At 52.3% G+C, this 21,388-nt stretch overlaps 1 protein-coding gene across 4 annotated transcripts in view; it reads left to right on the top strand.

Annotated features, from left to right (window-relative positions):
- Positions 1–20,331, top strand: part of Znf710 (zinc finger protein 710) — a 68,811-nt gene extending 48,480 nt beyond the window's left edge. For 2 of the 4 annotated variants that reach the window (XM_032893368.1, XM_032893371.1), the window contains exons 2-5: positions 7,948–9,436; positions 13,477–13,668; positions 13,984–14,158; positions 17,968–20,331. In XM_032893368.1, coding sequence (XP_032749259.1) covers positions 7,948–9,436; positions 13,477–13,668; positions 13,984–14,158; positions 17,968–18,137 — 2,026 coding nt within the window. In that variant the 3' untranslated portion in view covers positions 18,138–20,331. Of the gene's footprint in view, positions 1–2,183; positions 2,427–7,947; positions 9,437–13,476; positions 13,669–13,983; positions 14,159–15,982; positions 16,850–17,967 lie in introns of those variants that run through there. The other 2 variants (XM_032893370.1, XM_032893369.1) reach the window with 2 other exon arrangements.
- The last annotated feature ends 1,057 nt before the right edge of the window (positions 20,332–21,388 follow it).

The raw sequence follows: 21,388 nt of genomic DNA, 5'->3' as shown, positions 1-21,388 counted from the left end.
TGGGGAGGCTGCTTCACCCTGCCCACGGGGACTGCCTGCCTTAGATTCTGAATCTGTAGGTTGGAAATGCAGTTCCCCTACTCCTAGAACCTCTCACATGTACTCATGGAAGGGCCCGACAAGGCTCGAAGCAGCGGGCCATGTGTGTTTCTTTTCTTCACCCCTTGCACTTGTGAGCCAAAGTTTTGTTTTTCCCTTTTACATTAAGCTGGGGGCGTCTTGGGGTCCAGCACAGACAGCATCCTTGTCGGAGAGACTGTATGTGTGATTTTTTGCTTCTAAAATAAGAGGAAAGACAAGAAGCCTTCCAGATACGGGAGGCCTGCTGTCCCACCCATGGAAGAGGAACTGGTCCTGCCACTCAGGCACAGGGAGGGCTGGGGTTGTCTACATGGCAGCCTTCCAAGCTGGGCTCCGCCATGGCCTCCTCTTCCTCCTTGAGTCTCCACTCTCACAAGGTGCTGCTGCTGAGAGCAAATGGGCCAGGTGTCCACCCCTGGAAAGTGTCATCTAACTGGGATCTCAGATTCTCTAGGCCAGTAGTTGTCCTGATAAACAGATCAGTAACAAGTCCTTAAAGAGGTGGTGGCTCAGCGGTTAAGAGCACTGACTGCTCTTCCTGAGGTCCTGAGTTCAAATTCCAGCAACCACATGATGACTCACAACCATGTGTAATGGGATCTGATGCCCTCTTCTGGTGTCTGAAGACAGCTACAGTGTACTCATATATAGTAAATAAATCTTAAAAAAAGCAACAAGTCCTGAAAAATGATGATAAAGTCCAGATAGGAAAAGGAGTTTGGGGGTGTTTGTTGTTGTTTGAGGCATAGTTTGGTGTGTACCTCCTATGACCCTGGGGTCCCTGCGGAACTCCAAACTCCCAGGTGCCGGGCCGGCAGGTGTGCAGTACCACACCTGGCAAGGAGAAGTCTTAGAAAAGGATTCAATTGGAACTTGCTGAGAACTTAGAGGGTGGGGCCCCGGGAGGATTTCCCGCAGATGTGACGCCTGAACTAAAAGTAGAAGGTTGAGAAAGAGCATTCCTGGAGTGTGGAACTACGCATGCAGAAGTCACTTGCAGGCAAAGATCTGTGACCGAGAACGGAGGCAGTGCACAGTGAAAGCCACACAGGCACGGTAGCCCAGGCAGGCTCCCAGGTCCATGACCGCAAACACAGTGGGGAGTAGGCTCCAGATCAGGGCCGACACACAGCTGTCTTGGCAGAATTCTTAAGTTCAAAGCACTTTGACTGGAGACCCTTCAGGCACTGCCCTTACAGCCTCCAGGGGAAACAGCAGTGCCCACCATCCTGGGGCAGGAGTGTTCTGTTTAGTATGTTGGGGAAAAGTGTAGCAGGACTTAAAATCCCAGATCAGTCCTAGGGATGTGGCACAGGGGCCTTAGGGCTTTGCTTCCCACCTCTGTGAGGTGATAGCATTGGCTAGAGGGACCCCAAAATTCCACCCTGCAGTACAGAGCAGGGCCATGCACTGCTAAGCATCAAGGGGCCCCTAGTGTCATTCTTTTTTTTTTTTTTCTGTGTGTGTGCCTGGTGCCTGGAGAGGCTAGAAAACTGACAGTGGCGAGCCATCTTGCAGGTGTTGAGAATCAAGGTCCCTTGGAAGAGCAGCTGCTGCTGTTCCCCGCTGAGCCATCTCCAGCCCCCATTCATTCCTTCTTGATGCCTGGGTAATGCTTCTTCCTGACAGGGAAGCTCGCATGGGCAAAGTCCCCAGTCAGGAGCCATCAAGTGTGAGAGGGGCTGAGGGCCAGCAGGGGAACTAAGGACAGCCTTGGGCAGCAGACTGAAGCATCTAGGCTATAGGCCATGATGGGCATCCAGGCTGGAGATGCAGTCCAGCCTTGCCTTTCTACCCGTGACTCCTCTCTTTGTGGCCTCAATGGCCTTATTTAAAAGGAAGAGGAGGAGGAGGTAGTGGCGGTGGTGTTTCACAGGGCGTGGTGTTGTGGACCTGTAATTCTAGCACTTGGGAGGGCTAAGTGAGTGGGATTCGGTGGTTGGTGAGGGAGGTCTGAGCTGGGCTGAGTGGTTTGTGCTCAGGAGGATGAAGTGGGGTGAGCCCTTGAGTCCACAAGTTCAAGACCAGTCTCGGTAAGACACTGTCCAAACAGAGCAGGGGCTGATTTTATATATATCTGTGCTTTCTGTGGCCCAGCTCCGGTCTAACTTGTGGAGTTGGACCTCTGGAAAGAGGAAGCTGAGGAGGAGAGACGACAGCTACATTTCCGCTGGGCCTCCATGCTGTGGGTGGCCCGTGGCTGACAATCGAGACTGAGGCAAGGAACCGAAGGTTTGCACAAGCTTTGAGCTTTCACTTCCTCTTCTCTGAGGATAGCCAGGAGCGCCTTACCTCTGAGTCTGCTGTGCGAACAACAGGAGGAAGCCAACGGGTTTTGCTACCAGGTGAATTCCCTGGAGCGTTTCTTCAGCTGCGTGCCAGGAACTTGCTTCCCTTTCAGACTACCTGTACTGTCCCACCCTGGGGCCTACCAATCCATCTACCCGGGCCTGTGTGCCATCTCCTCCCAGTACTGCAGCCGATACCCGGCGCCACCTCTGGAGGTCTGAGTGCCAAACCCTAACTAAGACCTCCTCCCTCTTGTTCCCTGAGAGCCTGTCCCTCCCACAAGAGGCCACACCTCCTGCCTCCCAGATCTCGGGCTCCACCTGTTGGTGCACTTGCAGCGCCTGGGAGGGAGGTGCTGGGTGAGTGTGTGTCAGTGCAGTTGGTTCCCCTGGAGAAGTGGAGACCAAAGCCTGAGTAGTCTCATGATTCGTGGCCAAAAAAAAAAAAGAGGCCCAAGGGCAAACTGGGCCTCCCAGTATCAGGCCTGGTACTGCACAGGCTGTACTGGGGACTGGGTCCTCTTGGGTCCTCAGGGAATAATCAGCAGATTAAGTCAGTTGTAGTTAGTGGGCACCAGAGGCCTGCGGAACACCCCTGACTTTGGTTGGTTTTATTTTTTTGAACTCACCATGTGACCAGGCTGGCCTTGAACTCAGAGTGCTGGGATTAAAGGCATGTGAAACTACCGCCTGGCCAAGCCTCCTTGAGCAGGGGCAGGAGGGGGGGCTCCATTGGAACATAGGAACTGGTAGAGCCCTTCGTGATAAAGGGAGGCTCTGAAACGAGGGGACCTTGTATGGCAGGCAGATAGGATGATGCCGTAGGTTATCAAAACCCTGAGATTCCAAGTAGGCCTTCGTGTCTGTTTCATAGATGGGGTCAGTGAGACCCCAAGGTATCAGGTGACTTGCCCATGGTCCCTTTGCTTGGATCAGTCCTCACGGGAGCTGGCGAAAGGAGACAAAGCATTTTTAGAGTAACGGTGAGAAGCCTGGGGCCCTTTTTGGGCTGGAGAAGCCTGCTGCTGGGTCTCAAAGGGGAGACTTTGCTCCCTCCCCAGGATCAGGCCTGACCCTCTGGCCCAGAGGTGAAGCTAAGCCCTGGGAAATAGGGCAGCCCTGGGCTTCTGTGTCTCTCTGGGTCCCCTCCCCCTCTGGGCCTTTGTTTCTTGTCCTCCACAGTCTCTTTCTCTTTTTCTCCCTCCCCCTCAATCTCACTCCTCTTCTACCCCCTCCTCCCTCCCCTCCTCCTCCCTCTCTCCTTCCTCCTCCCTCTCCTTTTCTTCTTTCCCTTAGCCCACTCCCTGCATCACTACTCCCGGCAGCTACTCTGTATCCCTGCCTTTAACATTTACTTTCTCCACACCCTGGGGAGAAGAGAGCAGGAGAAGTGGGAGGGGCTTTGCAGAGGTACCGCACTAATGGCTGCCCCCATCCTAAGCCACACAATTTGGAAGGACACAGGTCCTTTTCTCTTGGACACCCTTACAGGCTTTGGTTGAGTCCCCAGCACAAGTGATAAAGTAAGGCCTTGCCTTGAGAAGGCAGGTGCCATAGGAGGCCTCTGGGGGCCTGCAGCATCCATGTGCCACAAGTGACATGGTCCCCTGTGGACTCTTCTGCCTTGAGCAGTCAGGGCCAGGGCTGTAGCCTGTGAGAAGGAGCTAGGGGACTTGGGGACAACTAAACCAAGTCCAAGAGGATGAAAAGGACTCTGGACCAGAGGCTCTGTACATCAGACCGACAGACAGAGTGGCAAGTCACTTGGAATCTGTCCTTCTCTCTGTCAACAAAGCCCCTTCTGCACACAGATAACACACACTTGAGCAGACACAATACAAACTCATGTGTGCACAGACTATTCCCAAGAGACCAGACCACAAAAACATAGAGCCCAGGCCCTGCCACCAGGTTGCAGGCTTCTGCTGGCCCCAGGTAGCCCTGGGCAGCCCCTGCACTCTGCTGTGATGTGGCCTCCAGATTTGGCAGCCTTGGAATTGGAGTCCTCCTGGGCGCTAGTGATGCCTGGTGTGACCCAGCTCTGCCCTGCTAATTAAGAACTGCTGTCACCAAGGCTTAGACACCATTCCCTGGCTGTGGAGTGAGGTTGCTTTAGGGTTAAATGGGTCCTGGAGCCCTCAGTAAGTTTCTGCTATGTCTGTGGCTCACGATTGACAGACAATTCCCCCACCCTTGGCCCTCAGAGAGCACTGACTGACTCCAGTCAAAACCACCTGTTCCTAGGGAAGATTAGGCCCAGGTGGCCTGGGATAGACTTGGTTTGCATCCTGTCTGTATGGGAAGGAGTGGCTCCTTGCTGGAGGGTTGCATGGTTAATTGTGGGACTTCTCTTGCAGTCGGGAAGCAGACCCACACTCATGTTCGCTCCTCCCTCAAGCAGGGTTGGCCAGTGATCAGTCACACTCTTGTCTGAATGTGAACTAGACCCTGTGCGACATTCTCTTGGGGTTGTGGGATGGGGGAGTGCGGGTAGGGGGTGGGGGTAGCAATTGGGCCTCTGAGGAAAGCCACACTGTCTCGTCTTGTGTCTGTTTCAAGTCAGGAAGCCTTCATCGGACTAGGTAGAAGAAACTGAGCTTTGAGACACAGTGGGACATGCCCAACTTCGCGCTGACCTCAGCACTCAACCCAAATTCCTTCTCGTTATTGTTGCTCTTTTTTGTTTGTTTGTTTTGTCTGCTCAAAACTCAGTATGTAGCTAAGGATGACTTTGAACTCCTGAACTTAGTCCACCTTCCAAGTGCTGGGATTATAGGCGTGTGCTGTCAGACCCAGCTTCCAGTGCCAAGTTCTAAACACAGGCTCTGCCGTGATTGGCCAGTCCCTGCTCCCCCATGGGTTCTGCCTTGTGGGAAGTTGGAGAATTTTGCTGAGTGGGTTGTTTGCTCAGAGCCACTGTGTCCACCAGGCTGCTGCCTGGTGCTGTGTCTGGGACGAGCTGGTATGGCAGGCCCTGACGTTCGCCAGCTCTGGCTAGTGGGCCCTGGACATAGCTGTGAAGAACCCAGCAGTTCTCTGTAGGCTCAGTGGGGACAGAGTGAGTCCCTGTCATGCTCACCTTCTTTACTAAGCACTAGACCTGCTAGCCAGCTGGGATGTAGCAGTATTATTTTCATGAATCCTTAGTTCGTGACAGTTATGCTTGCGATCACCAGAGCTTTGCTGAATTCGGGGCCCAACGATGAAAAGTTTCTTCAGTTCTGAGACTGTCTTTCTGGAGATCTGGGATGATAAAGCTACCGATCTTTACTCCCGCTTAGGGCCTTGTGGTTAACTAAGACCCTTGTCCTGCACCGTGCTCTTGGGGATCCCATGCCTTCCTTGTGTGCTTTCATTCCCAGTGTTCAGATGGAGAAACTGAGCCATAGGAGTGACCTTTTAAGTGGGCGACCCCAGTCAAGTGAAGCTGGGCATGGCGTCAAGGGTCACCAGGAGTGAGTTTATCCCCCTGGACAGCTCCAGATGGACCTGAAGCTCCTGGCAGGACTCCTGTGTGACCCCTTCCACCAGAGCCCTGCTCTGAGCTTAATAGTTTAATCTTTCGTGTCTGTTGCAAGGAGGCCGGATTCCTGTCTAGGGTATTTTTAGCCAGCCTCAGGAAGAGGAAGCTCCACTGAGTGCTGGGGGGAGGGTAGCAACAGACCTGGACTGATTTCCTGAGGAAGGGCTGTCCACTGGCCATGTGCTGGACACTGGCCCTAGGAGTAAGGCAGGCCAGAGCCACCCCACGAGTGTCCTTCCTCTTTCTGGAGTGTGTCAGGAACTGAGCCAGGGCAGGGCGTGAGGACATGAGTATGTGAAGCCCAGGAGGAGGCACCCACACAGCACAGGCATGCTGTGGGTGTACTGTAGCCTGGCGAAGCTGGCATCGGCATGGGAGCAGGCAGAGGCCAGGAAACTGGTGGCAGAGGGCCCAAGCGATGCTGGGGGAGGGGCACCTTATTCAGAGGTGGGGTTTGCAGTGCTTGTGAAGCCCGGGGAAAGGAGGGTGCCTCGGCTGGTTTTACAACTGGACGGGGTACAGTGGTACTGATTACATGATCCTGTTAGGTCAGAGGACACGACCCGGAGCCTGGGATGCAGTTTTTGATCAGGTCAAGTCAGTCAGTGGTCTCACATGCCACAGCTCTGTGTCCGCTATAGCTGTCTTTTTATCAGTGTATTTGGATAAATATACATACGGCATTTAGTTAATTAGGGAAAACAGTGGCTCTATGATAGACCATTTAACATCGGGGCTGCCCGGTGGTAGCCCATGTTTGAAACCCAGTCTCAGAGCCTAATCTATTTTTGCATGTTGTCCTGTTTCTACTCTGTATATATATATATATATATATATTTAAATCCTCATTCATGCAGCCACACTATCACTAATGGTAACAATCGTTTCACACCACAGTATGTTCCCAGGGTCTGTGCAAAATTAATTACTCCGCCGGCACCACCAGTGGGACTTGGCGTGTTTTAGAAATGCGGCGCATTATATTTTGAGTAGGTGGGGTTTTTTTAATCAGTTCTTAAAATAATGGAGTAATTAATTTTTAAAACAGAAGGGCTGGGGCTATGGCTCAGTGGAAGAGTACTTGCCTAGCGTGCTCAGAGCCCTGGGCCCCATCCCCAGCACTGCAAGAGAGAAAATAAAAGGCTATTCAACTTCATTCATAAATCGGGGCTCGTGGAGGCACACATCTGACTGTAACGGCAGCATTTAGGAGGCGAAGGCTGTAAGATAGCAAGTTCCAGGTTAGCCTTGGCTACATACTGAGAGCCCGTCTGCCTTTAAAAAAAAAAAAAAAGAAGAATCATATTTGTGCATTTTGAAACAGATTTCTGAGGGCACCGTGAAGACCCTGTAAGACCCAGTTTAAGGACAAGCTGTACATGGATTAGGGAGGTAGATCTGTGCTCACTGCACAAACATGAGGATGGGCCGGGCAGGACAGACCTGTAACCCCAGAGCTGGAAGGCAGAGTCAGGAGAATCAATTCCCGAGGTTTGCTGGCCACCTAAGCCAGTTTACTAGTGAGCTCCAGGTTCAGTCAGAGACCGTATCTTTTTTTTTTTTGTGAAAAGCCTGACATTGACCTCCATGCAGGCTTGCACATGGGCATGTGCACACGTACCAGACACCTGCGTATAAACCACTGGACAGATGGCGTGGCAGCACATTTTGTAATTCTAGCATTGGGGTGGGGGGAGGATTGGCCAGAGGATAACGAGTTTTAGACCAGCTACAACTCCAAAGTGAAACCCTGTCTCAAACAAAGAAAGAATATCACAGATGAAGTCCACCCTCCTTCCTGTTCTGTGGATGCAGGGAAATACTTAGGCAGGCAGGGGATAGGGCTCACCCAGGACCTCTCAGTGAGATGGAGGAGTTGGCTGTATACACAGAGATGGTCACTGCTCCCCATAGTAAAGCATATCCTGTTCTCAAGACAGGGGTCACGACATCAGGGTCATACACCCCAAATTATCAGGACCTTTCTCCTCGATGAGTCTGATCCCCACTCAACATGGGCCTAGCAGTAGTGACCTCTTCCCTTTTCTCTTACAGAAATGCCCTCGTAGCCAGACCCCACGGGATGGAGGGCTTCATGGACTCAGGGACACAGACGGATGCTGTGGTGGTGCTGTCCTTGGCTCAGGCTGCTGTGCTGGGCCTGGTCTCAGAAAATGAGCTCTTTGGAGCCACCATAAGTGCAGAGGCCTTTTACCCAGACCTGGGGCCAGAACTGTCTGGGACAGCCATCGGGGAGCCAGGACCACCAGGGCCTGACATCTATCAGCTGGCCTGTAACGGGCGGGCCCTGGAAGAGCCCCCAGAAGAGGAGGTGCTGGAGGTAGAGGCCGCCTTTGAGAAGCACACCCGGAGGAAGACACGGCCCCCTGTGAGGCTGGTACCCAAGGTCAAGTTTGAGAAGGCAGAAGACGAAGAGGAACAGGAGGTGTATGAGGTGTCTGTGCCCGGGGATGACAAAGACCCGGGCCCTGCAGAGGCCCCTGAGGAGGCGGCCAGTGGTGGCTGTGAGGCCCTGGTGCAGAGCAGTGCCGTCAAGATGATCGACCTCAGCGCCTTCAGCCGCAAGCCCCGGACACTCCGGCACTTGCCAAGAACTCCAAGGCCAGAGCTGGACACGGCCCCATTCGATCCTCCTTACCCGGACCCAGCCCGGGATGGCTTCCTGGAGCCCAGCATGGCACTACCTGGACCAGAGACTTTGCCCACTGAATGTAGTTTCGAGCCACCCCATCTGGCCCCCCTGAGCAATCCTGAGCCTCCCAACATGACATCGACGGAACTCGTCAAACCAGAGCAGGGCTTCGTGTGGCAGGAGTCCAGCGAGTTCGAGGCTGACACGGCAGGCTCTACAGTGGAGCGCCACAAGAAGGCACAGCTGGACCGGCTGGACATCAATGTGCAGATCGATGACTCTTACCTAGTGGAGGCGGGCGACCGCCAGAAACGCTGGCAGTGTCGCATGTGCGAGAAGTCCTACACGTCTAAGTATAATCTGGTGACGCACATCCTGGGCCACAATGGCATCAAGCCACACTCATGTCCTCACTGCAGCAAGCTCTTCAAGCAGCCCAGCCACCTGCAGACGCACCTGCTGACACACCAGGGCACGCGGCCCCACAAGTGCCAGGTGTGCCACAAGGCCTTCACTCAGACCAGCCACCTCAAGCGCCACATGCTGCTGCACTCGGAGGTGAAGCCCTACAGCTGTCACTTCTGTGGCCGTGGCTTTGCCTACCCTAGCGAGCTTAAAGCCCATGAGGTAAAGCACGAGAGTGGCCGCTGCCACGTCTGTGTCGAATGCGGCCTAGACTTCTCCACCCTGACCCAACTCAAGCGCCACCTGGCCTCCCACCAGGGCCCCACCCTCTACCAGTGCCTTGAGTGTGACAAGTCCTTCCACTACCGCAGCCAGCTACAAAACCACATGCTCAAGCACCAGAATGTGCGGCCCTTCGTGTGCACTGAATGTGGCATGGAGTTCAGCCAGATCCACCACCTCAAGCAGCACTCCCTCACCCACAAGGTAAGGCCACCAGCCATGGCTGCCCTGCCTGTCACTTTCTTCCCAACACGCCCCAAAGCCCCGGGTGGGATTATTTAGGTAGCACACGGGTGAACTTTTTTTTTTTTTTTTTTCGGAGCTGGGGACCGAACCCAGGGCCTTGTGCTTGCTAGGCAAGCGCTCTACCACTGAACTTTTTTTTTAAAGATGTATTTTTATTTTATGCACGTGAGTATTTTGCCCGTATGTACATCTGTGTACTACGTGTGTGCCTGGTCTCCTTGGAGGCCAGAAGATCCCCTGGAACTGGAGTTGCAGATGGCTATACGCTGTCATGTGGGTGCTGGGACTCAAACCTGGGTCTCTGGAAGAGCCATCTGTATAGCCCTGACGTTATTTACCTTCACACTTAGGAATTCACCTAATTTCAGTAGAATATTAGAAACAGAATACTGTGTTGAAATTAGTTTTGTGTTTTTGAGGCCCGGGGAGATGGTTCCCAGTGTAAAGTGCTTGTGCAAACATGAGGGCCCGAGTTCAAGTCCCCAGCACCCCTTGTAAAAGCTGGGTGCACGGGTGGGCAGAACCCACCAGTGGGGAGAGGAGACAGCTGTCTCCAAGGCTCACTAGCCAGATGGCAAAGCCAAAACAGTGAGTTCAGGAAGGGTCTGAGAGTAAGGTAGAGAAACAACCGAGAAAGACCTCCCACCATCAGCCCGTGGTCTCCAGCTGTTCACCTGGACAACACACACACACACACACACACACACACACACACACACACACACACACAAGCATACACCAGAGAGAGAGAGAGAGAGAGAGAGAGAGAGAGAAGAATTTAAAAGATTTTTGTGAAATGTTTGTAGAACTCCCACAGGACTCAAATGTCCCTCGCTGTTTCCTAGATCTGAGGTCCGAGAGAGCCGTGGTAGATGGCCAGGAATTCAGGGGATTACAAAAGTGTTAGAAACCTTTGATTTCCCTTCAGGAAAATGCAGTATATATATGACTGTGGAAGGGATCGATGGGGCTGGAGAAAGCCGGCGAGATGACTCAGCAGGTAAAGGCTGCCAAGCCGGAGAAGCTCAAGTCTGATCCTCTGGACCCACGGGGTAAAAGGAGAGCCAACTCCCATTAGTGCTGCTTCACACATACACACACACACACACACACACACACACACTGTATGCACAAGGATCAGTCCCCCATACCATGTAAGAAGCTAGGCATGCCGGCATGCATTTATAATCCCAGTGCCGGAAGCAGGCGGATCCTTGGAGGTTTCTGGCAACCAGCCTAGCTAATCAGTGAGCTCCAGGCCCCCATGGGACAGCTCCTGAGGAGTAACACCTGAGGCTGACCTGGCCTCCACACATTCATGTGCACCCATGATCACACACATGATCACACGTGCACACCATGAGGAAAGGAGGGGAGAGAAGACTCCATAGTTGAGCACTTGCTGCTCTTGTAGAGGCCCCCGGTCTGGTTCTCCACTTCTGCCTATTGTACCTCACAACTAACTGGGACTCCAATTCCAGGGGGATCCAATTCCCTCTCAGGGCCTCTGCTTGCACAAACACACATATGGTGTACAGACATACGCACAGCTACAATACGTGCACATGAAATGAATACGTAGATCTTAAAAGTACACGTGACGGACATGTTTACCTGAGCAAAGTAATTTGAGCAGCCATGTTCTCATGCACCAGGTTATTAGACCCAACCTGCCTCCAGTTTCCTCCTCTTCCTGGTGCCAGGTCACTGAGTTCTCTTCCCCTTACCTTTCAGCCACCACCTTCTTCCCCCAAAGAGGCCCTTCCAACCCGGAGGGTGGAATCAAGCCTTAGACCTAACTAACAATCCATCCTAGCAGTTGTCTGACCCATTGATTCCTTCAAACTCCGGCCAACTTAACCTTTCTTGGCTGTGAGTGGTACCTCCTTCCTCTATGTGGTGGCCTATGGTGGTCTGTGAGACAGATCACTATATATAGTGTCACAGTAGACACCTATGAGCCAACCAAGTTAGGGGCCCAAACATCTCCAGCCCAAACTTTTCTACTAGTGTAGGGACCATTAGTAAGGCCTGACTTTTCAGTTGTGGTAGCCGCTAAATGTATAATGTTAAGATTCTGACACTAGGGGCTAGAGAGATGGCTCAGCAGTTAAGAGCACTGGCTGCTCTTCCAGAGATCCTGAGTTCAATTCTCAGCAGCCACATGGTGGCTCACAACCATCTGTAATGAGATCTGGTGCCCTCTTCTGGTGTGTCTGAAGACAGCGACAGTGTACTCATATCAATGAAAATTAATAAAAATTTCTGAAAAAAAAATTTGACACTGAACCTGGGCTCATCAGTAAAACTGTAATTGATTATTAATGTCTGCAAGGGTAGGAGTGAAGGATGATGGGTGGCTGTGTATTTGCCATCTTCCTTTACTCAGAGACTTCAAGATCCATACTGAAGTGCCAAGAGATAAAGGAAGCCTAAAGAACACCAAAGGTATCTTATTTTGTACCCCATGCACATCAGTGCTTCCAACTCTCGAGTGGGGCCCCCTGGTGGTCATGTGCCCCGCCCTGTCAAAAGGATAAAGAGGGTGGATAATAAGAAAGAACACCTGGCTGCTTAAAAAGTAGACACAGAGTCTGTTAAAGTATAAACACCCTGGGTTCAGCAGTCACCAGCACACAGGCACAAAAACATGTAATGCAGACATGATATATTAAGTAGTTGAGACAGCAGCTGTGACCACAGATGTGCGTCTGTCCCAGTGAGGTTCTCTTCAGGACAGGGAGTGCCCAGCTGTGACCCCGCCTTCTCTCCCAGCATCCCCTGTGCACACAGCACCCTATTCCAGGGCTGAGTGAATGCTGGGCCATAAACAGTCATGCAACAGTCCTGACCAGACAGTTTGCTCTGGAGCCAGTGTCTCCTGGGGCTGAGTGTCCCTGATTAGAAGAATCAGTTGGGAAGAATGTCAAACTAAACTCCCGGGCCACCCCAGACCCCACTGAATGAGCCTCTTCAGGGAGGAGCCTCGGCCTGTCTTCTGGACAACAGCTATCAGCCACTCTCCATACCTTCAGGAGATCAGTGGAAGGGCCTGAAGGTTTCAAGAAAAGGTGTCTCTGTGTAGCCTTGGCTGTCCTGGAACTATTTCTGTAGACCAGGCTAGCCTTGAACTCATAGAGATCTGCCTGCCTCTGCCTCCTGAGTGCAGGATTAAAGGCATGCACCACTGCAGCTTAGAATTTTATACTTGAGTGTTAGTTATTCTTCCTCGGGTGCACAAAGATTTTATTCTTTTTCTGAGTGTTGGTGATTGAACCTTTGGTAGATAGGCATTCTACTGCCAAGAGAGAGACTCCCAGTCCCCCCCCTTTTTGAGACAGTCTTACTGTGTATCCCTGGCTGGTCTCAGATCTGTCTGCTTGTGGCCCTATACCCAGCTTTTATATTTTATTTATTATTACATGTAGAAATGTTTTGCGTATGTGTACACACACACACACACACACACACACACACACACACACACACACACACACACGAAAGCCCAGAAAGGGTGGCAGAGTTCCTGGGACTGGAGTTACATAGAGTTACAGATGGTTGTGAACCATGCGAGTGCTGGGAATTGAATCTAGATCCTCTGGAAGAACAACCAGTGCTCTTAACCACTCAGCTATCTCTCCAGCCCCACCCTCCACCCCACCCTGGCTTTATTGATAAGTTGTTTGTGCTGGCCTTGAATCAGATCTACTGGCAGGCACAATTTGTGTGCCTTATCCTAGAGGATGGCTTGGAACAGCAGCCCTGCCATTCTTCCCTGTCAGACCCCAGTGAAGGTCAGCAAAACAGCTCAGCAAGTAGAGGTAGGTGCTTGTCACCACACCTGATAGCCTGAGTTTGCTACTCACAAGTGGAAGGAGAAAGCCAGGCTCTGAAAGTTGTTCTCTGATGGTCACCTGTGCTATGGCAGACACACTGCACACATGCAAACAGCCAAGTATTTTATATATATACAAATATATTTTCATATATATTCACAGGGTGTGAAGGAGTTCAAGTGTGAGGTCTGTGGCCGGGAGTTCACCCTGCAGGCCAACATGAAGCGCCACATGCTCATCCACACCAGCGTGCGGCCCTACCAGTGCCACATCTGCTTCAAGACCTTTGTGCAGAAGCAAACCCTCAAGACCCACATGATCGTGCACTCGCCTGTGAAGCCGTTCAAGTGCAAGGTATGGGGCAGTTCCCACGGCCTGCCTGGGCAGTGCTTGCCTGGGCTTGGAGGTGTTGGGGCAGAGGGCGGGTGTGGGTGAGGGGATCGGGGCCTTAGAGCAGCTGGAGTTGTACTTCTGGGGTGAAGGTTGTGGTGCAGCCCCTGCAGGGGCCTGGTCAGGTCCCTACTATAGGACATGAGCTGCAGTTTCTACCTCAGCGCCTTTACCTCTCTCTGTGGTTGCAGAGGAAGGGACAGCGTGCTTTGTGCAGCAGGGGTAGATCAGCCAGGATGGCGGGCTCCCCACAGCCCTCTGGTACCCTTCCTATTCCAGGTGTGCGGGAAGTCCTTCAACCGCATGTACAACCTGCTGGGTCATATGCACCTGCACGCAGGCAGCAAGCCATTCAAGTGCCCGTACTGCTCCAGCAAGTTCAACCTCAAGGGAAACCTGAGCCGGCACATGAAGGTCAAGCACGGCGTCATGGACATCAGCCTGGACAGCCAAGGTGGGTGGGCTGTGCGCAGTGGACAGAGCAGGATTGACAGCGGCATGGTGCACTCAGGAGTCTCCTGTCCAATTAGAGGCATAGGGAGGCTGGCCAAGGCCGAGACGTCAATGAGGTGGGCTCAGGTCTGGAGAGAGGGGGAACCCGGAGAGCCATCGTGGCAATAACGGGTGGGGGTATTTATGTCTTCTTCCAAGGACTTACGTGGGCTCGCTAAAACAATAATAAAACAATAACTTATACATGTTGAGTGCTGTGTAACTCATGTGACCCTCCCAGGGAGGCTGGCTTTGGTATTATTCCTATAGCAGAAACTGCAGGGCAGAGAGATGAGGCAACTTGATCGTAACACATGAGAGCCGTAGATGTGCCGTCTCTCTCATCATTATGTGATAACTGGAAATAGTGGATGGGAAAGCGATGGGGAGGGTGGCACAAGGCACATGGAGAGTCTCAGACACTTAGTCATGGTACCTGCTGGAGAGAATACAGCCACATAGTCAGGGAGGGACAGGTGGTCCTGTCAGTAAGTTTTATGAGAGAAACATAAAACAGAAGCCAAGATTCAGGAGATCTAGGTGAGGCAGCGATACACACAATTCTAGCATTTAGGAACTGAGGCAGGAAGACCACTTCAAGGCCAGCATGGCCCTACAGTGAGACCCTGTAGCATTAATAATAGTCTGAGAGAGATGTCCAGAAAGGCTGTGTGCAGCTACACACCTGTAACGCAAGCACTTGTGATACAAAGACAGGACTACAAGTTTGAGGTCAAGCCAGACTACCTAAGACCCTGTCTCTAAAAAAAGAGAAAACTTTCTCAAGGATGCTACATCTTGGCCCCTTCCCCACTTCTGTCTGGTCACAGCAGAGCTGACCGCTGGTCTACAATCCCACTGTGGGGAGGTGGCTTCAGATCGTACAGGCAGGAGGCAGCTGAAGGTGCATCCGAGGTTCCTCCCTGAGCCATTACAGATGGTTTTGGAGCATCTGGCCAGTCAGTGGCCCAGAGTTTCTGGCAGAGTTGGCGCTGTGGCTTGTTCTGGGTAGTCTTTCAATAGTCTTACTATGGCTGTGTTGGTAGATAAGCAGGAACCCTATAGCCTATATCTGGATGCTCTCTGTAGCCCCTTGATACACATTGTCTGGAGTGGACATGTGGGCTTAGCTTTGCCCCAGACTTGCTGAGTGGAAATCCTCATTACCAATGGTTCTCTGTTCCTTGCCTAATGTACCTCCCAGAATCTCCCTAGAACTGGCCTAAACTGCTGGGCTTCCAGCAGTCTGTAGGAGGTTATGGGATTGCCTTTCCAATAGGTTCTCTTGGAATAGCTTTGATATAGACCTTATAAGATGAGGTCTCAAATTGGCTGCCCGTGGGAGTCACTTGAAGATTTTCCCTTAACATTAAAGTGTATGGGTTTTTTGTGTCTTTGTACCATGGGCCTGCCTGGTGGAGTCCAGGGGAGGCTGTCAGATCCAATGCAACACCAGGAGTTACAGTTACAGACACCATGTGGGTGCTGGCAGTCATTCCCGGGGCTGTGGGAGAATGCCCTGTGCATTAAGCACTGAGCCATGGCTCCAGCACAGTTGAAGAAATGTTAATGTTGATGGCTGGGTCTGGACCCTGGAAGTGCTGGGCTGTGGTTTGGGTTTTGAAGCCCTTTGGACTGTCCCCTGTGCATCCATGTGAGAGCTTTACTACAGTGGGGTTGCCTTATAGCTAGTCACCGCAGAGACCAAGCCAGCCTTTGTCCTTTTGCAAATAACAGGAGCCTGGTTCTCTGGGGTGAGGGGAACAATCTCTTTCCTCATTTCCAGGAATGGCTAGCATTGCTGCTAGAGCAGCTGGATGCTCCTATGCCTCACCCAGTTCAACACAGTCTTCAACTATATTCCGAGTTCAAGGCCAGCCTGAGGTACTTGCCTGAAGCAATGGACATAATGGAGATAAAGTGGGGACATGAAGTTTGGCTTGTTGTGATAAGCAGTGGTGGAATATGATGGGATGGCAGTGGGCTTTGAACAGAGAACCTAGGTTTTGGTTCACTGGGTCAGTTAATCTTGCTTTCAAGGTCAAGGGGGTTCTGTGTGCTGGATTTGGTGATTCAGCAGTTTGGAAGAATTGGAGATAGCTAAGTGGGTAGTGCTTGCCTAGCATGCACAAGGCCCTGGGTTTGACCCCAGCACCCCATAAACCCGGTGTGGTGGCACACCACTATGATCTCAGCATTCTGGAGGAAGTGGAGAGGAGAGGACCAAAAGTTCAAGGTCATCTTCAACTATACAATGAGTTTGAGGATAGCCTTAGCTACATGAGATCTAGTCGAGAGAGACAGACAGAGAAAGCCATGCATGGCAGAGCACACCTTTGTGATCTCAGCACTGGAGAGGCAGAGGCGGGCAGTTCTTTGAATTCAAGACCAGCCTGGTCTACAGAGTGAGTTTCAGGACAGCCAGGGCTATACAGAAACCCTATCTCAAAAAAAGGAAAAAAAAGGCAGAGAGAGGGACTGAAAACCTCAGCTATCTTTAAAGTCAGGTGAATATCAGGGTCAGGTACCTCTGTGAGACCCCACAGCACTGGCATTTTCTCCTGCACTCAGGGTGTAACAGTAGCCACTAGAACACTGCTTCCTTGCACATCCAGGAAAGGAACAAAAGCTGACCTCCTCCTTTAAAACCAATAACTCGGGGTTGTGGATTTAGCGCAGTGGTAGAGCGCTGCCTAGCAAGCGCAAGGCCCTTTCCTTCCCCAGCTCCGAAAAAAGAAAAGAGAAAAAAAAAAAAAAAAAAAAAAAAACCAATAACTCACCAGCAAGCATTTCCTTCTGACCCAGTGGTCAGAATTAGGTTACAGGTCAATGCCTTAGCTACTCATTGGCAGAGGAGGGTGAATTTGACCCCCAGGGGATAGATAGATGGATGTCATAACTGTCATAGAAGATACCCCTGGCATCAGATGGGAAGAGTGCAGGACCCTGTGATGTCCTGCAGTGGCCTACCACAATCATGGCCCCAGCCAACAGTGAAGCTAAGGTTGATGCCCCCTTGGACCTATCAGGTTGAGCCCTGGACTGGGTCTGTTTCCCCCTAACCGCCAGTGGGCAGGAGCAGAACCCACTCCACTGGTGAGCCTCAGCCCCTGCCAGCCATCCCGGACTCCCGGTTCATACCAATCCACATCTCAGGAGGCACTCGTGTCGAAATAGCAAGCTTTATAGTAAGTTTCCAATCTGACAGAATTACGAGGCACCAGCACCTCTCAGACATCCTCCTGTCTCCAGAGATGCTTTAACAACCTACCTTGGCCAAGTTTGTCCTTGGAGAGCCCAGGGCCAGGGTGGGGCTGGTTTGGTGCAGTAATGTGGAGAAACCACCCCTGCTGGTGCTCCGGGGTAGAGCTTTGCAAGTTCACGGGGTGGGGGTGGGGGGGCACTTGTGAGATGACTTTGGGAAGAGATGACCTTTCAGTCTGCACCGGGGGGTTGCGGGCAAACATTGATGAGGTGAGGTCTGGAAAGCACCTGGCATGCAGTGGGCACTACATGAGTCCCATAGCAAAGGGGGAACCAGTGACAGACATGGCAGATGACCAGGAGGGCTCTGTGATCTAGCAGGGGCAAGGCTACATAATCCAGAGGTCAAGGTCAGGCCAGGGATCTGTTCTGCCCAAGGCCCTTGTACACCACCTGGATGGGGAGACCTGGCCAACAGAGGCTGGACTTTAACCCCCACCCCCACCCCCTCCTGCAGGACGCTGAGGATGCCCGGTGTTTAGGCCTAACTATGCCCCTCTCTCGTAGACCCCATGATGGAGCTGGCAGGCCCCGACCCCTCTGAACTTGACAACCATCAGGAGATGGAGGACTTCGAGGAAAACGCCTACACCTACAGCAGTGTGGACGGCAGCACGGAGGCCAGCGCCCTCACTGAGCAGGCCATGAAAGAGATGGCCTACTACAATGTGCTATAGCGGGCCGCTGAGTGGGTGGGGAGGGCGCAGGGTGAGACCCACCTACTGAGGGCTGCACCTGTGCAGTCCAGAACCAAGCTACTGCCCACTGCCCAGCCCCCCTCCCCCCCACCCTCAGTCATTTGCACCACTAGGGACCTTTAGACCAAATGGAGACTGTACTACTGTCCTTGCAGGGAGCTGGGCGCAGGCCTAGGCACACAGTGAGGGAAAGGTAACCAGGAGGCCCACATCTGGTTCTCCTTGGCCTGCTGCTGTGGGTGGGTAGGGGAAATACTAGTGAGGCCTCTTCACGGGCACAGACTTAGAGGTCTTCTCCAAGCCACCTCGGGCGTAGAGGGGCTCTCCAGGAAGAGAGTGCTTGAGTCAGGTCTTGTCTCTCTCCTGCTCTGACTCTGGCCTTTAAGGACATCTGAGCTCCTGCACTGGCCAGCACTGCCCACCACACCCTGCTCAGACCCAAGAACCTCTTCCCTTCCCCTGTCACTCAAGAGCCAGGCAGGGCACTCTGCCTTCTACCTCCTGGGCCTCCCCTCGCTCCATGCAGGCGTGCATGCGGCCCTGGCCCTGCCCGTAGGAGCTGGGGAGTCCAGCCTCCAGAGCACCCTTGCCCCAGCCCCATTTGAAAGAATGTCCCTGATGTGCATTTCAACAAATTTTATCCAGGTCTGCCCCAAGCTAAGGCACCAACCACAGTGTCCTCACCAAACAAAATCAGGACATGCCTTTGTGTCTGGCAAACATTAACAAAGATAGGTGGAGGCCCCTTGAGCCAGCGGGGAGGGGCAGGGTGACATCTCTGGGACCAGGAGAGGCTGTCCTCAGGGGAAGCCAAGGAAGACCACCCATGGGAAGAGGGGAACTAGAATGTTTTGTTTTTGTTTTTTATGAGCAAGCAGGTGTTGTGAGGAGTGGGCGAGCTGAGGCTCAGCAGGCTCCCAAGGAAGAGCAGCGTATTTAACTGAAGACCATAGAGAGGGGGAGTAATCTTTTTTTGAGCAAGTGAGGATATTTTGAAGGTAATTTATGTTTTCCTTTCCAACTCTCTTGTCTGTCATGTTTGATGGAGAGGGTTTTTTTGTTTTGTTTTGGTTTTGATTTGTTCTTTCAAGCCTCAGCTTTCTCGTGTGCTGTGTGTGCTTCCTGCTTCCCTTACCTAAAGCAATCAGGCCTGAGGGACCTGTGCCCTGGCCCAGGTGTGTCACTAGCTGGGAGCCTCAGAAGGCTAAGGCAGGAGGGAAGGGGAGGCAGAGAACCTACCTGGCCCTCTTCAGCCATCGGTTGTGTGCCACCCAGGCAGCCAAGGCTTCTGACTGCACAAGGCCAGCTGGCCCTCTTCAGCTGTCCACTCTGCTCCCCTCTGTCCCCCAGGTAATGACCCGCACATCAATAATCTCCCAAGTACCCAAACCCCTGCCCACGAATCCCAAGGCCCCCAAGGGGAGGAGCAGGCAGGGCTAACCCCAAAAAGGCATAGATGACGCCACCAGCTTTGGCTGAGAAACCAAGAGGGAGAACCAGCTGGGGCAGAGGGTGCTGATTGGCAGTACAACTGCCCCCAAGCCTGTCCCTAAATGAAACACCAAGCCAGGCCTCAGGGTAGCTGTTCAGGACTGGGGGTGAGGGGGACAGTGGTCTAAATGTGGTTTCCCATGGCTCCCAGCCTCCCAGGTGCCCATCACAATGACCCTCAGGTGGCAGTGATTAGGTGTCACTGTACAAGACATTTCTCCTGCTGAGCAGAAGGCATCACCCCTGCAAACTACCTCTTCCCACAATGACTTTCTCCCCTGGAACCAAAAAGCACCCTGTACCTCCTTCCCTTCCTCCTCCTCCTCCTCTCCTGCCAACGCAGTGGCCTTGGTCTTGGAAAACAGAAGGAAGAAGTCTGGCCTGGGTGGGGTCTCCCTTTGTCTCCCAGCCCGCCATTGGCACAACCCTCTAGGGGGTGGGTGCCATACTCAGAAACCCCTGCCCTCGCCCTGTGCAAAGCAGAGAGGAAGGCACAGCACAGTACACAGTTGGAACCGGAGGTGGCCCTGGCGGAATTCCACTCTAACTTATTTTGAAGTGTATACAAACCAACGGTTTAGCGATTCCACTTGTGCAGAGCCCTACTGTGTTTTTATGTTCCTGTTTAAAAGAGAAGTTTACTTAGCAATAATTATAAATAAATGAGTATTCTTTAGCGAGGTGACTGCACGTGCTTCTTGCTGCTCTGGGTGGCCCTTTCCCCCCAAGGAGGTCCCAACAAGGCTCCCTAGTCACATGCCACACAGCATCCCTCTCTGAAACTACAGGACAGTCTCAGCCACCTGACCTGCCAGATGGGGGGGGGTGGGGGGAGACATGCTCCAAACCCCAAGGGTGGGTTTTATTGTTTGAGACAAGGTCTCGTAGCCCAGATCTACCTGTGAAAGGCTGGACTACAGATGAGTTCTTCCACATCCAGCTCCTTTTTCGGGGTTGTTTTTATAGTTTTGAGGCTTTTCATGACAGGCTCTCACTGTCTAACTGTGCTACCCTGGAACCCAACTTGTCTAACTGTCTCGGCTTCCTGAAGCAAGATTACAAGTGTGCACACGCACCTGGCCTTTTCAGGTTTCTCGTTCTCTTTTCTATTTTTTGAGACACGTTAGTCAAACTCACAGTGACTGATCTTTCTACCCGAGCCTCCCAAGTGCTGGGATTACAGCATTGCTGTCCCTGACCTTTTTTTCCCCAAATACTCCCGCTCTTGGATCTGCAAACATAAAACCTGTAGCTAGAGATGAGAGACAATTGGTTAAGAGCACTTGTTGCTCTTCCAGAGGATCCAGGTTCAATTCCCACCACCCACATGGCAGCTCACAACTGTCTCTAACGCTGATTCCGGGGGCTCCCGTGCCTCTTCTGACTTCAGTGGGCCCTGCATGCTGTGGTACACAGACATGCAAACAGGCAAAAATACCCCATAAAGTATGGAAATGGTTTTTAAACCCGAGGCCAGGGCTATGGATGAGGCTTGTTTGGTAGAGTGCTTGCCTACTACTCGGGAGACCACCCTGGATATCACACCCAGCACCGCATGCACAGTATTGTGACACATGCCCACAGTCCCAGCGTTCAAGAGGTAGAGGCAGGAGGCTAAGAAGTTCAAGGTCATCCTTAGTTATATGGAAATTTGAGGCTAGTCTAGGATACACAAAGCCATGGGTCTTTAAAAAAAAGAAAAAAAAAAAAAAGGTAGATGATCTTAACGATAAAATGCT

This window comes from Rattus rattus, chromosome 2 (assembly GCF_011064425.1).
Source record: "Rattus rattus isolate New Zealand chromosome 2, Rrattus_CSIRO_v1, whole genome shotgun sequence".
NCBI lineage: Eukaryota > Metazoa > Chordata > Mammalia > Rodentia > Muridae > Rattus > Rattus rattus.
Note: the sequence above shows the minus strand (reverse complement) of the source record. Positions and strands in the feature narration are given on the sequence as shown.